General features: G+C 39.8%; 1 protein-coding gene across 1 annotated transcript in view; it reads left to right on the top strand.

The window, feature by feature from the left end:
* UNC5D (unc-5 homolog D (C. elegans)) overlaps positions 1–16,511 on the top strand; it is a 584,569-nt gene continuing 568,058 nt past the window's right edge. The window contains exon 1 of the mRNA XM_011960721.1: positions 1–365. Within this exon, the coding sequence (XP_011816111.1) occupies positions 263–365 (103 nt within the window). The 5' untranslated portion in view covers positions 1–262. The remainder of the gene's footprint in view (positions 366–16,511) is intronic.

Below are 16,511 nucleotides of genomic sequence, written 5' to 3'. Positions count from 1 at the left end.
GGGGACTGCGGGCGACTCCGGCATCGGCGCTGGCGGCAGCGGTCGCCGCGCCGTGGGAAGCTATGGGGACGCGCCCTTTCTCGGGGTGCCCATTTAGCGGCGGCTCGGAGCGTCCTGCCCCGCTGCTTTAGGAAGCGATCGTGCAGCAGAGTCACTCTCTAAAGACTCCCGGGACCCATTCGACTCGGGCGTCTCATCGCCGACCCTTTCCCGGGCCCCTGGAGCGTGAAGAAGAGCCGTCCTTTGGAGCGCGGCGAGGAGCATGGGGAGAACGGCGGCCACCGGAGGCGGCGGCAGAGGGGCGCGCCGCTGGCTCCCGTGGCTGGGGCTGTGCTTCTGGGCGGCAGGGGCTGCGGCTGCCCGAGGTAAGCGCTGGGCGGAGCGGGCAGCTGGGGTCGAGGGCTCAGGGACGCCAGCCTGACAGAGCGGGACCCGCACCAGTGGCGTTGGCTTCCCGAGTTGCGCCCTGCACCTCGGCGCGCCAAGCCCAACTGGGTGGTAGCCGAGTGGAGGACTCCGTGGGGACCACAGCCTTCCAACCCAAGTTTGCGATCTGCCGCAATCCTACAGGTGGCTGCGACCCGGGCCCCTACCGTTTTCCTTGACCCTCCTTGCCTGCTCCGTTTTCCAAGCCCTCCCCAATTGCTGCAGACTGGAGTAGCCCGGTCTTCACTCCAATCTCGCTCTCCCCTCTCCTCTCCACTTCCTCTCAAGACGAGCTTGGTCATGGGTTGGCGCCCATAGCGATGTCGGAGAGTTCCTGGGGAGAGGGGCCAGGTGATGGGAGTGTCTGTAGGGTGGGCTTGAACAGAGAGAGCGTCTTTTCCCTTAGGGGAGGAACACCCATGCTGAAGTCCCTTCGCTCTGCGCCAAGCTTGGCACCCATCGGGCGACCTTAGCCCGAAGTCCCAGCCAGCCCTGGGCTTGGCTTGGCGGAGGCCGCGTGTGTGCGGAAGCTCGGTAGAGCATGCACCATCCCGATTTAACCATGCCTGCAGTGATCAGCCGGGATGAGCACTTGGCCCGAAGCTGCTCACCAGGCGCCTCCTCTCCCTCCCCCGCGCCTACTCTGGCTTGGAAGCGCGGGCCCCACAGAGCCGCAGGGAAACCTCTGCTTCTTTCCGACTTAGAAACCCATTTTCTTGGATCCTCTGGACTCCAGCAGAGGGAAATTTCGCAACTGGGTTCAGCTCCACCTTGAACGAGGACAGGAAGCATCAAGTTAAAGATAAATCCCAAGGACTTGTTTTGAAGATGATCAGAGGCAGTTTCAGACACAGCTCAAGTACCGGAGCTTTACCTTTGAAAAAATCGGAAGCTTTGCCTTCCCGCCCTTGTTTCCCTTTTTCCTTCTAAGCCATCCAGTAGGCTTAGAATACATGATACCGTTAAATGATTTGCCTTACACTTGCTGGGGGAGAGGTGGAGCTGAGCTGACCACTTCACCTTCTGCTCTAGTCAGTCTCCTGGATATACTCCGAACAGCCTGCAGAGTGAAAGGGTGGAAAGGGTTGAGGACGATCACAAAAGAACCAGTGTTATCTCATTTTTATAAAAGCTTATGGTGTGTTAAAAGCAGTCCGGCTGCCTAGAAAGATTCTTTTTTTTTTAAAGAGGTTGATAGAGGCTCTCTGTTGTATGATCCTGTTCTGTGCCTATTTGCATTTCATTTCCTGAAAAGTTTTTTTTTTTTTAATGGAGCAGTCTTTTTAAGAAGAAGGGGAGGTTTAAAAATGAGCCTCGGTGATTATACACCCTGAGTTATGATGAACCACAGTTCTTTCTCATGCTGGAAGAAGCACAAGCTTCAGCCATTTAATTTACTACATACGGCAAATGCCTCATTGCAAAGTCAGCTCTCAGTTGTTTTTAATACACTTTTATGGGAAAACTGGGTCTTTTCTAAATGTTGATCTAAGTGTCTGAGTTACCACTTACTATTCGTGTGGAATACCTCACAGTCACTAACTCCAGGTACTCACCCTTGGAATTGGGTTGGTGACGTTGTCTTGAAGCCAGCTCGAAACAAGAGGTAGGGACATGCCAGCAGCCTCTTGGATGGAGTTTTGCTGGCTGTGAAACTAAGGCTAGCACCTCTTGTCTGCAAGCTGTTCTTTAAAGGTCTCCTGGAAAACATGCTGTACACTCTGCAGGCTTATTTACAACAAATGTCTTGCACAGATCATAGTAATATGCAAGACACATGGAGTGGAGCAGTAAATCTGACTGATATTTCCCACGTCATATTTTACATTCTGGGGCATGAAGCCCATTCCCCTTAGCAACTGTCAGAGAGTCCTCAAGAAATGAGCACTAGTCAGGCTGTAAAACCGGTGAAGCCACATGCACCTGGCTTTGCACAGTTGGGTTGGGCGTAATTGGAGTTTTCAGAACAGAGGGTGTGTTTCAGTGTTTATGAAGTTCTCCCATCCCAGAAAGGGGTCTATTCATTAAAACCAAGATAAAGTGCACTGGTGTGGCATGCTTGCCTGACCACTAGTTTCACCATACTCTCTAGGATTAGCCCTAGGTTGTTCTTACCTATCCAATTAATAGTTTTTGTTCTTTAGGACTTGTAGATTTGAAACAATATAATTTACTTGCCCTAACCAACAGGGTATAGAATTATGCCATTTGCCTTGATGTTACGAGAATATTTAACAATTCAGTAGCGTTTTCTTTACCATATTTATCATTTATCTTTTTCCAAAATGATTGCACCAACTTTTTTTTTTCTTTTCTTTCCCTCCATACTTTTGTAGAAACCTCTGAAAATCAGAGGGAGATTTCAAATTGGCTTTGAATATACTATAAGAGGAAGACCCTTGGGACAAGGGACTGTTGTAGAGCCCAGTAGTGGCCCAAGAAGCAATGTTCTGTTTCCCTCCTTTGTAAGCAAGACTTAGCTCTTCAGATGAACATCTCTCCCTGTCGGCATATTGTAAGGAAGGCACTCTGGTGCCATGATCACTGTATGTTTTTACACTTTCCAACTTAAAAGGAGGTTGTTTAAAAGTTATTCATGACCTGTCAAGTGCTAATTGAATCCACATCATGTTGTCATACTGATTTGTTTTTGTTCTTTAAAAAAAAGGGGGGGGACTGCTGTTCATCTGCTTGTTATCTTTGCCTTAGATACTGTACATTAGATACTGTAGTCATTAAAGGCAGAGAGGAAGATAGACAGGCTGAGCTTTCATACAATTTCTTGCTTGAAAACATTTCCTGGACAATGAAATGTTGATTACAATAACTAGAGTAACGCATTAATGGCAAGAGATGTACATACTTATTACATAGGCATAATAATAGTCTTATGATTTACACATACTTAAATCCATTTATCTGTCTAGCTCATACAGTTTAAAATCTATAGTCATTTCTTCCTTAATGAATGTTATAAGGCCACCCTCTTGCTTCCCACTTTTCTCCTTCTGTTCCTTTTCCTCACAAATCTTTGTCTTCCTAGGACTATGAGAAAGAGTCTTTTTCCCCATTTCCTGCCAGACTTATTTTTTTCTGATTCTTGGGTTGTGCTCTTATTTTGAGCAGCCCAGTGGCACCTTCTTAAGAGATCTTTTAAGCGTCTCAGTTTTTAAGAAGAGATGAATTGTTCTGACCTGGCCCTAGCACTTGTCACCCTTTACATACTTTTTTGTTCTCCAGATGACCTATCTGTGGGTCTGTGGTTCTTTAAGTAGTATCTCATAAGGGAGGGAAACATTTGGAGCTATGGATCCTTTCTGAGCTCTCTCAGGACTGGATGATTGAATCCGTCAGGTAGTTCTACACTGTGTTTTCTTATTGATTAGGAAGTCACTTTTCTGTTTATTGTCTCAATGCTCTATAAATTTGTTTTTATTGTCCTCTTCCTACCAAATGTAGTTCCCAACTTAAAACACTGCCAGTGTTTATCAGGGAATTGGTGTATTAAGAGACAGTGCATGTTTGACATCCTTCCCGTCTGCTTTTTTTTTTTTTTTTTTTTTTAATATCTAGGCTAGAGACTCAGACATGTATTAAAATCTAATCCCAAAGACAAGTGATTTATTCCATAGCATCCTCTTAAGGAAGGGGCTGGTGTTGGTGTGTGATGCCCTCATAATGGGGAGGCACATGTGTTCACAGGTAACCCAGATGTGCCCTCCTTCTTGATTACACCTTTGCCATTAATGCTGATTGTCCCTTCGTCCAGGCTGTCACTTGACCAGCAATATCATTGTCTTGTCTTTCTTCCTCCTCCTTCTGAAACCTTCATGAACTAACAGCTCAACAGAATAATCAATGGAAACTTTCCCTATTTCTATTTCATTCTTAGTCACATACTCTATATAGAGACACTTATTTGCTCCCTCCTTCTTTCTTTCCCTTTTCTTTTATCCTTTCCTTCCCCTTTCCCTTCCCCTTTTCCTTTTCCTTTTCATTTTCCTTTCCTTTCCTTTCCTTTCCTTTCCTTTCCTTTCCTTTCCTTTCTCTTTCCTTTCCTTTCTCTTTTCTTGTCTTTTCTTGTTTTTTCATTTATTTTTTGAGACAGGTTCTCACTCTATCATCCAGGTTGGCGTGCAGTGGTGTCATCATAGCTCACTGCAGTAGCGAACTCCTAGGTTCAAGTGATCCTCCCACCCCAGCCTCCTGAGTAGCTGGGACTGTAGGCATGCACCATCTCATTAATTTTTTGTGTGTTTGTTTGTTTGTAGAGATTAGCTCTCACTATTTTGGCCAGGTTGGTCTTGAACTCCTGGACTCAATGATCCTCCTGCCTTGGCCTCCCAAAGTGCTAGGATTACAGGTGTGAGCCACCACATCCGGCCCCACCCCTTTACTTTCTAAATGGCCACTGCCAGCATAAGACCTATTATCATGTTGTTAGCACTCCTTTTGTATTGTACCTGTTCCTTAATACATTTCTGCAACTTTGTTTGAATATGAAATAATACTTATATGAAATAATAGTAATACTTATTAGTAATACTTTCATACTTATTTGAGTATGAAATAATACTTATAATAATGGTACTTACTTCATGTGTGAGAATCATAATTCTAAATGCTCTACAAACATTAACTGATGTAATCCTGATGATAACTCTTTGAGGTAAGTACTATGATTACCCCCATTTGTAAGATAGGAAAAGAAGGACATAGATTGAAAGCTTGCCCAAGGTCATGGAGTTAGGACATAGTAGGGTCTAGATTTGTACCTACTCCATCTGATTCCAGGGCCCACAACAAAGACAATTTTCTGAACTATGTAGAAAAGAAAATGGCCCTTGTATTTTGATGACAAAAGTACTCAAATCGTATCTTTATTACCATCAAGAGGCATAGAGGAATTTAGAGTAGCTTAAATAAGTCTATAAATATGTTCAGATAAATCTAAAAGATTTATGTTGTATGAAAATAACCACCCTCTCCCCATTCAGCTTACTATACTTTGGGATTGGATTCACACTTAAAATTCTGAGTGCCAGTTTCCAATATGATAGCTTGCTTTTGTTTTCAATTTTGAATTTCGACAGAAAATATGACTCTGATTGAATACGCCATCCATGGAACGGCAGATCCCACGAGACTATTTGTTGCATGTCTTGTATTTTTAGCCTTGTTTGCCAGGGAAATGTGGAGCATGAGATTTGAGAATAGATTGTTAACACCAGAGGCTGCTGTTTCTGCTGTTTTGGGTACTCCTGCTGCTGCTCTTGTGAGGCAGATGGCTAGATTCATTTATAGAAAATAGATATTCGTTCTATTTTGCATTTCCACTTTGAAAAGAACTTTTAATTGTTTGTGCCACATTGCATCATATGGCCTTATTGTGTGCATACACACGCTGTACGTAGATAATTTTCAGAATTAGGCGGATGTTAATGTATTCATTTTGGATTGTATTATCTGAAATCCACTGCTAATTCCTGTGCTTTTGGAATTTTCTCTTGAAAGTGAGTATGTTTTTGCTGTGTATTAAGTATTTTGTGCTCACCCTATCACCACTCCCCCTGCACCACTTCACTGAATTAAGAAATAGAAATATGAGGGTTGTGTTTATGGGGCTAAAGTAGAAACAATAATCAAGTAGTAACATTTCTCAGATAACATCAGGCCACTATAGAGCATAAAATATTTCTGAACATTGTTTCTATCAGGACAAGAATAAAATGAGGTCGGTTTTCTTCTTATATGACCATTCCCCCTTGCCCTTTTTTTTTTTTCAGACTTCAGAGTAGCTTTTATTTTTTATTTTTAAGTTTTAACACTTTTTAAAATTGATGCATAGTACATGTACGTAGTTTTGGGGTACAAGTGATAATTTAATACCTAAATATAATTTGTAAAGATAAAATCAGTGTACTTGGGTTATCTATCACCTTTTGATATTTGTCTTTTCTTTATGCTAGAAATATTTGAATTATTCTTTTCCAGCTATTTTGGAATATGAATAGATCGTTGTAAACTATAGTCACCCTACTGATCTATCACACACTGGGTCTTATTCTATTAAGTGATATATTTGTACTCATTTATCAACTTCTTTTGATAATTTATTTTATAAATGAAGTCACGGAAAAAGCTGAAAACTGTCTTTCGAGAGAGGCCAATGTTGGCTTTATTTAATGCAAATATTGACTTTCTGCCCCCAAATTACTGGGTTCATAAGGTGCAAAAGAACCCTCTTTCCCCGAAAGATTGGTACAGGTACCCCCACCACTCCAGCCACATTGTAAGGGTATTTTTTCCACAGGTGGGAAAATATCACTGTAACCATGTGGGATTTGAATAAGAAGCTTTACAGATATTTTGTCGTTACCTAAATTGAATACTATGGTTTCCCAGTCGGGTTAGTCAGAGAGGAAATGACATCACAGACATTTGGGAAGGTAAGTAACTGGTAGGCAGGCATAGGAAGGAGAAGATGCAAGAGGCCACAGTGAAGAAACTGTCTGAACTACTTCAAGGGACTCACCACCACTGGGATAACTATGCTTTGTGTGATGCAATTCACAGATGTTGGCAACTTATTATTATATTTTAGTTATTTATTTTTGAGATGAAATCTTGCTCTGTCGCCAGGCTGGAGTGCAGTGGCAGGATCTTGGCTCACTGCAAACTCTGCCTCCCAAGTTCAAGCAATTCTCCTGCCTCAGCCTCCCAAGTAGCTGGGATTACAGGCATGCACCATTACACCTGGCTAATGTTTGTATTTTTAGTAGAGACAGGGTTTCACCATGTTGGTCAGGCTGGTCTCAAACTCCTGACCTCGTGATCTGCCCGCCTCAGTCTCCCAAAGTGTTAGGATTACAGGCGTGAGCCACCGCACCTGGCCAGCAACTTATTACTAAAGAGAACGTATTTACTCAATATTGGGGAAGATTTACCTCTAAATAAATATGTGGTAGTTTAGGGTTGCTTAGAAGTCATTGGTGGCTTCTGTTAGCAACAGTACTTATTTAGTAGTTAACATCTTTATTTGAATTTAATGTAATAAACCTACTGGGAGAGAAGGGGAAGTCAAATGATCATTGGTTATGGAAGCTAAGCTGGTAATATTTGAAACTCACAAATCAGTGCTTTTCAGATGTTAATGTGCATGTGAATTACTGCAGATCTTGTTGAAATGTACATTCTGATTTAACAAACCTGGGGAGGGGCCTGAGGTTCTGCACTTCTGATAAACTCACAGATGACACCATCTGTGGGCCATAGATGATAGTAATTCATGTTTTCTATTTTCAATATAGTTTTTCTTTTGCAAGCCAGTACGAAGTGGAATTCCATGTAAGAATATTTTGAAAATGCCAATTGAAGAATAAGAAAACACAAATGTCAATTTTAACTCAGAGAAACACACAGCTACTTATAAAACAAATAGGCATTCTGAGGGCGCCGTCCTGATGCAGTGTAAAGCATTTATAAAGACAGATGTAGTATCTGCTCCAGTTTCACAATGTTTTAAAAGTCTTGAATTTTCCTTTGGAGCTAATTGGGGTCTTATATCTGCATCTAATTTATTTCTTGTCATAAAGAGGAAATTGACTAACCCAGAATTTTACCAGTTTGCTCAAAGTCAGATTTTTGTTAAATAAGAGGCTTTTCTAACTTTCTTTAGCATTTCTTCAGTTTATTCTCTTGGCAGGAGCTACATATGCTTAAGAATGATCTGGAGTTCAGGATAATGAGGGGATGAGGCTGTAGTTAAGCAAGAGCTAGAATGAGAACAGTTGTTTTAAAAAAAACAGAGCAGTGAGTCCATATGGGGTAGTGATGTTTCCCAAGCGGTTGGGTCCTTGTCCCAACATGGTGTGGAGGTTGCATCAGGCCCCTCTGCCTTTGATGCAAATTCCATCTCATTCACTGTTACTTACCCAGTAGCTGATAGGGCTTGTCTCATAGCACATGTTGAATAATGTGTGTTACTCGAACTTTATTAAGGCATAAATATTTAGAATAACATTTCAAAAATCTACTCACCACTGTGATAAAAACCCCCAGGAAACTTTATTTGCCAGAGGAAGAATAAAATAATTGTAAGAAGGTTTTACATTTGTTTTAGACAGATACTAAAGCTTATATTCCTAGATAGACTCTTCTAGAAAGATGATTAAGCGACATCTATCATGTGGTCCTATTATATAAGAGTGGCTGTTTAATTCATGTGCATGTAACTTAACATTTGTAGGGGATTCTCATAATTTTGATTGCATTGTATCTTTGCACCCACCCTCATATTGAACAGATGATGAAATTAGGTTGACTAGTTGACTTTAGAGATTTTTTGACCAAATCCAAACAGGTAGTGATAAACAGTGCTAGGACTAGAAGCCAAATCTTCATGGTTTTAGGGCCTTTTTGATGATGTTACCATGTAATTCTGTTTCATTAGCACATAGATTGATTATACTAAGGTGGGATGATACAGCACTTCACTCATATTCCATTTGACAGGGGTGTGGATGTATAAGCATGGGATACAGAAAGAGAAATAAATGGATAAAAATTCATTCCACTGCCTATTGTGCCTTCTTGGTCTGTAGGGTGGTATGTTTCTCATGGTTATAAACAGAAATGGCCCTGTCTGAGACAAAGGGCTGTCACAAATGTGTCAGGAATGATTGGAGGATAGTAACATTATGAATATATTAAAAATAACATGCTGTATTGTGGAGTAACTGATGTGTAGAATATTCAGAGGAACTTTTGAAAAATCAAGGGATTTAAAGTAGTTTATTAAAGTAAGTAAAATAACAAATTACGGTAGTTTTTCTCAGGTTTTGTTTTTAAAGATGCTATTACAGGCTGGTCACAGTGACTCATGCCTACAATCCCAGCACTTTGGGAGGCCAAAGTGGGAGGGTGGCTTGAGACCTGGAGTTTGAGACTAGCCTGGACAACATAGCCAGACTCTCTTCTCTACAAATTTTTTTTTTTTTTTTTTTTAATTAGCTGGACCTGGTTGTTTGTGCCTAGAGTCCCAGCTACTCGGGAGGCTGAAGTCAGAGGACTGCTTGAGCCCAGGAATTTGAGGTGACAGTGAGCCATAATCACTGCATTCCATTCCTAGAGACAGAGCAAGACCCTGTCCCTCCAGAAAAAAAACAAATAAATAAATATGCCATTAGAGACACCAAGTTTTTAGAAGTATACTAGCTCCCCAATCTGCGTAGTTTTCTGAATACCTTGTCTTTATTATTACTTTTGAGCGTATGTGCTTTATTTTTACTTTCTGTGTCCAGTTGTAAAGCTAAATTCTTCTGATTTGTGTTCGAAAGCAGTTTAGTGGCACAATACAATTGAACTTATAATAACAATTTCTGTCAATATGTCATTAAGAAGTGTCTAGCCTGTTTTTTAAGACAGATGAAAAAAATACAGAGCACAGAATATAATTCTTTGCCAGATAACTATAACTGTGTTGTAAGCCTTTTGAAAGGAACTGGAAAAAGAAAGAATCTATCCTTCCTCTGAATAGACAGCACTTCTTTCTCTCTCAGTCTTGGGACCAGAAGCTGCAGTGATTACTAGCAGCTTGTATCAGGAGGTTTCCAAAGTTGTTTCTCTTTAAAAAAGCAATCAAGATGTTCACAGGTTTTGTCAGTGTGAGGTGTGTGGGAGGGATGTAAGGGTTTGGGGGTTTGCTGTAAAGAAATAACAGGTTTGTTATTATTTTATTTTTCACCTTAGAGCAAAAAATAAAAATATCCATCTGATGTTTTCTAAAGTTTATCAACTAACTTGCAATGCACATCAGTCTCCAAGATATCAACGTGAAAAGACAGCTCTAACCTACCACATCCTGCAGCAGAGAAGACCATTGTATAATCAATTATTAATAATTGTCAAGGTGATAAGGACTGTAATTCATGGATATCTGTGTGTATTATATATTAGTAGAATGTCATATATCATCATCATATCAAACATATCATTAAAGTTATATGCCATTAATTTAATTGGCATTAGTAACATTTAAACTTGGGATGTAATCACAGTTTTGACTCAAAACTCAACTGCTTAATTCTGCTAACCATAACTTCACTCTCCATGGTGCCTCCCATCTAACCCCTATGCTCGGTCTTTTCTTGCTTCTTTTCTCCTCTTTAAGTCAAAACTTCCTTTCCATGTAAGCAATGTGAGGGGCTGGAAAGTTCACAATCATGTGTCCTTGAAACATCACTTTTTTCTCTACTTCTTTTTATTCGTAGGAGAAGCAATGACTAAATTATCATTAAGCCTCCTTCCTGCTCTGACCTTCAGTGATGCCACCCTTTGTTTTCTGTACCATTTATTCACATTATTTTTTATCATTTCAGGAAGCTTTTCTTGCATTTTAAATATGCATCAAACCTTCAGTAAAGGGATAATACTCTGGAAATAGAAATTGCAGGACAAGTTAATGGGGCTTCATAATGACATTGGTAATCCTTGGCTTAAGCATTTTCAAGAATGTACCAATCATAAGAAAAATCTATTTTTTTTTTGTTTTGATTTCTCTTAAATCAGTGGCTGTAGGTTAATGCATACATGTATAACTAATGCAGAAGTAGGTTGGCAGAAGACCTGGAGGAGTTAGGCACCCTCTGCCATAGCTCACCGCTGCTCAGTTGGGTGTATGGGACCCCTCTTGATAGACTGACTTCTTTCTTTTTTTAGTAGATACCAGATATATGAAATTTCATGTTAAACTTGTAGATCTGAAGTCTTATCACATTGTTTTCACGAAGCACCGTGACTCCAGCAAAACTCAGGATATGGCAATCAGCCCTCCAGTTTGTCTCAAATCAATGACTTGGTCAGGTTTTGTTAAGAGAGTTAAAGAATCAGGGAGCCAGTTGGTCCTCATTTTCAGTAATTATCTTCACTGGAGCCATGGGCATGCAACACTTTTTCTAGATTTGTAGAATAGTGTTATGTCTTGGCCCTTTATTGAACACTGATTTGATCACTGAGTTTCTATGGCTCTCTGTTTCCCACTTGCAATGAAAAACAATCATAAAATGACATTGTTAAAAAGGGCCCTAAAATTTCCAGGCCAAAGCCCAAATTTGTACATGAGAAAACAAGGTGTCGAAGAGTGCACTTGCTTGCTTGGCTTTTAGAGGTCATTTCAGTCCATCCCTGCCCATGAATCCAGGTCTTCATTTTCTCAGTGTTGTCCTTGCCTCATTCCCTTGCAGGCTTATAATAACAAAAGTAATCAATAGAGGCACAAAGGAATTCAAAAGAATGATACCAGAAGACTAAATACTGTTGATCATTTTACCTTTCTGTTAAAGGATGTTTTCCTTTTATTTAAAATGTTTATATTTTTCTAAAATATCTTTGAAATTATAGAAATTTTTTTTTCCAATAGAGAATTTTTTTCCTTTGGCTCACAGAATGCTAAGGTCATGATATGAGGGATGCAGTTTGGTGTAGCAGAACTAATATTGTAAGAGGTTTGCATTATAGATTTGTTTTGTGTTTGGGTGAAAGTTAGGGTGTCTTAAGTCTTAGTGTTAATCTTTTGTTCCAGTTACTTAACATCTGGATCCTTGATAATAAATTTGTTCAGTATGAATCTACTAGGAAATCCTAAATACCTTCTAAATATATACATAAATATAAATATATATATATATTTTAAATATGTATATTTTGAAGAAAGCTTTCCGTGTTGGTAGTAATATGCCCATGATATCCTTAAAAAGCCATAAATCTACATCCAAAAAGAGTGACTGGATATACTTTTAAAAGCTTTGGTAGCTAGGTGTGGTGGCTCATACCTGTAATCCCAGCACTTTGGGAGAGGCTGAGGTGGATGGATCACCTGAGGTCAAGAGTTTGAGACCAGCCTGACCAACATGGCGAAACCCTGTCTCTACTAAAAATACAAAAATTATCCAGGCGTGGTGGCAAGTGCCTGTAATCCCGGCTACTTGGGAGACTGAGGCAGGAGAATTGCTTGAACCCAGGAGATGGAGGTTGCAGTGAACCGAGATCGCATCACTGCACTCCAGCCTGGGCGACAGAGCGAGACTCCATCTCCAAAAGAACAAAACAAACAAACAAACACACACACACACTCACACACACACACACACACACGAAGAAACCAAAAAACTTTGGTTACTTCTTCTCATGCAGTTCTGAGTTTCTTTTAAAGTGAATTCTGCATCTCTTGTGGCCATAGTAATGTGCAGAAAGCAATCCCTATATAGAGCTTATGAAACTCTGGTGCCTCTATTATGCTTATTCATGTTGAAGCCACCTTGCTGGAGAAGTGTTAGACACATGGGGTGTTGAAAACTCCTGATTCTTGGAGATTAGGTGTCAAAATATTCAAGGTTTGGCTACTTTTAGCAATTTATCAGTGAAGCTTATTGCTGCTGGAAATGCTGGTCAGGCTTTGAATCTACATATCCCTTGTCTTCACTGAAAGCCATTTGTTTTTTTTTTTTTCAAAATTGCAGAAAGGAAAACATCTGTAGTATTGTCACCTAGGGTCGGGTGAGAACATCATGGAGAGGTGCTTTGAATATGTGTGGGCATTTATCTTTTTTTTTTTTTTAAAGTTTAAAACTAGTATTTGAAAGTTTAAATGGTTTTACTGGAACACGTTAGATTAAAAGATGAGCACCAAATGTTTAATGTAACCCTTGTTTATAGAAATATCCATGTGTGTAATTGAAATTCTGAAGAGAAAGAGTTTAATTCTGAAGTTCTTAGTCAGCTGATGCCAAGGCCTTGATCTCAGAGCACTTAAGTCAGAATCTCACTGGGAAGGACCCAGGGTTTTGTTTGTTGTTGTTTGTTTTAAGTTCCTCAAGTGACTCCCAATTTGGAAACTAAAGACTGAGAGCCATGGATTTATTTATCTATTCCCAAATAATTTCAACTTATATTTTAGATTCAGGAGGTATATGTGCAGGTTGGTTACCTGAGTATACTGCCTGATGCTGAGGTTTGAGGAATGATTGATCCTGTCACTCAGATAGTGATCATACTACCCAATAGTTAGTTATTTTTTCTTTTTTGAGATGGAGTCTCACTCTGTCACGTAGGCTGGAGTGCAGTGGCACAATCTTGGCTCACTGCAACCTCCGCCTCTCTGGTTCAAGAAAATCTTCTGCCTGCCTCAGACTCCCAAGTAGCTGTGATTGCAGGCGCATGCCACCATATCTGGCTAATTTTTTTCTATTTTTAATAGAGATAGGGTTTCACCACGTTGGCCAGACTGGTCTTGAAATCCTGACCTCAGGCAATCCGCCTGCCTCAGCCTCCCGAAGTGCTGGGATTACAGGCATGAGCCACTGTGCCCGGCCCCAATAGTTGGTTTTTCATCCCTCCCCCCAACCCTCCCTCCCCACTCTAGTAGTCCCCAATATACCCTCCCTCCCTCACTCTAGTAGTCCCCGATGTCTGTTGCTGCCATCTTTATGTCCGTGTGCACCCAGTGTGCAGATCCCATTTATAAGTGAGAACATGCAGTATTTGGTTTTCTGTTTCTGAATTAATTTCCTTAGGATAATGAGAGCCATGGATTTAATGGTGCATTGATTGTGTATAAACGTAGATACTGTTCTTTCTTGAGAATCCAAGAAGATATTTGAAGATATTTATCATGACAAAAGCATAAGGTATGAAGATGACCACCAATGATTCACCTCTTCTTCCCTATTAGGCCTTATCTTTCCACCTTGCATCCTATACTCGTCCATTCTCACGTTGCTATAAGAACATACCTGAGACTGGGGAATTTATAAAGGAAAGATGTTTAATTGACTCACAGTTCAACATGACTGGGTAGGCCCCAGGAAACTTACAATTATGGCAGAAGGGGAAGAAAACTTGTTCTAATTCACATGGTGGCGGTAAGAAGTGCTGAGCAAAAGGGGGAAGGGCCTTTTGTAAAACCATCAGATCTCATGAGAACTTTCATGAGAATCACCCCTATGATTCAATTACCTCCCACTGGGTCCCTCCCACAACACCTGAGAATCATGGGAACTACAATTCAAGGTGAGATTTGGGTGGGGACACAGCCAAACTATATCAGATCCTAAACCCCTTGGATGAGTGAAATTAAATGCTGGCACACAAAATTTCACCCTTTGGGAGCTAGACTTTTCTTGCTAGGGTAAAAGAATTGAGGTATTAATAAATGGAATGTGATTGTATCGAAAAACTATCAAGTAAGGGAGAAGCGTTTTAAGAACATGAAGGTAGAGATTGTGCCATGTTTCTCTTGTAGACAAGAACATAGGGGTCAATAAATGGAGTTTCCTTGTTTTCCTTTAACCTTCCTCTAATGTGTCTTAGATTTTACATCTCAGGATGTGAATGATAAGTGGCCATATTTATGAAAGGACTAATATTTTTGTACTGATCTTAGTGTCTGAAGGATGTAGGCCTGGTAGTTCCTCATACGGTGTAGGGTGAGGTGCTAGTCACCATCTGCTGTTAACCAAAAGAGGTGGACAGGAACCCCTGGCCCACACACCTCTGCCATCATAGGAAACATAGCATAGGCATTACTCCTAAAGCAAGCTTTCCTAATATTACTACCCTGTTCCTAACTACCAATGGTTCTTTATTTATGAAATCAAACTCTGTAAAACATTTTGTGTTTTATTAATGGTTGCATATGAATAAATATAGTTTTTAAAATGTATCAGATGAAAATGTATATCTATGAACTTACCACTATACTTAGGAGTAAAGTTATCAACACCTTTCAATCCTCTACAGATTTCTCCTTTAACCCATTTTTCTGGTTCTTCTCAAAAGTAATCATTCTTAATTTTTGTGCTTATTCTGTTATTTAAAAAAAAATTTAAACAAATATGTTTGTACTCCTAAACATAGGTTACTTTTGCTGCTTTTTGAGATATATTTAAATTTTATTGTGGTCTACATATTCTTCAGCAGTTTAGTTTTTTTACCCAGTATTATGTTTCATCTGTATTACTGCATTTACTATCCCTAGTTGATTCACTTCCCTGAAGTACAGTATTCAGTTGTGTGACTATACCATAATTTACTTAGTCATTTTGTTGTTGGTGAAATTTGGGTGATTATCAGATTTTTTTCTAGTATGAAAAATGCTGCCAGGAACATTCATGTATGTATCAAATGGTATACACTTTCAAGTGTTTCTTATATATGTGAGAGTAGATTACTTGGACCTTGAAGATGAACATATTATCTTTTCCAGATCCTGCCAATTATTTTTCAGCAAGATATGAGTTCCCATCATTTCATATTTGTCAACATTTGATATTTCCAGGCCTAGTGATTTCTACTCATTTACTGGATATAATATGATTATTTCTTTAGGGAGTTGATTTCCATCTCCTCAATTACTAATATAGTCAAAAATCTTTTCATATGTTTTATTGCCATTTTTATTTCTTCTGTAAAGTACCTACTCATGACTTTTTCTCATTTTTTTGCTGGTGATCGTTGAATTATAGGAATTTTGAGAGAGTGAGCAAGCTAGTCTGTGTGTGTGTGTGTGTGTGTGTGTGTATCTCCTTAATGTGTTATATGTGATTGGAATTTCTTCTCCCAGTTTGATGCTTCCTTTCTTCCCCACTTGTTTTAGGTATCTTCTGATGAAGTGGAATTATTTATGATATGTTCTCAGGAGCTACAATTTTTAATTTTAATGTAATCAGTGTTTTTTAATTATCTTATGTTTAGCTCTTTTGGGTCATGTTTAGGAAATTCTTTTTAAATTTCATTGATAACAGTCTTCCATACTTTCTTCTAAAGTCTTATATTTTGACCTTTCATATTTATTCTTTTAAGCCACCTGGAATAGATTTTTTCCCCTCTGTAGAGTTTGCAAGGATTTTATTTCCTTTTATCTTTTATTTTCTTTTACTTTCTTTCTTTTTTGTTTTTGAGACAGAGTCTTGCTCTGTTGCCCAGGCTGGATTGCAGTGGCACTATCTCAGCTCACTGCAACCTCCACCTCCTGGGTCCAAGCAATTCTACTGCCTCAGCCTCCCGAGTAGCTGAGACTATAGGCGTGT

Source organism: Colobus angolensis, unplaced genomic scaffold (assembly GCF_000951035.1).
Source record: "Colobus angolensis palliatus isolate OR3802 unplaced genomic scaffold, Cang.pa_1.0 Scaffold52, whole genome shotgun sequence".
In the NCBI taxonomy this organism is placed as follows: domain Eukaryota; kingdom Metazoa; phylum Chordata; class Mammalia; order Primates; family Cercopithecidae; genus Colobus; species Colobus angolensis.
Note: the sequence above shows the minus strand (reverse complement) of the source record. Positions and strands in the feature narration are given on the sequence as shown.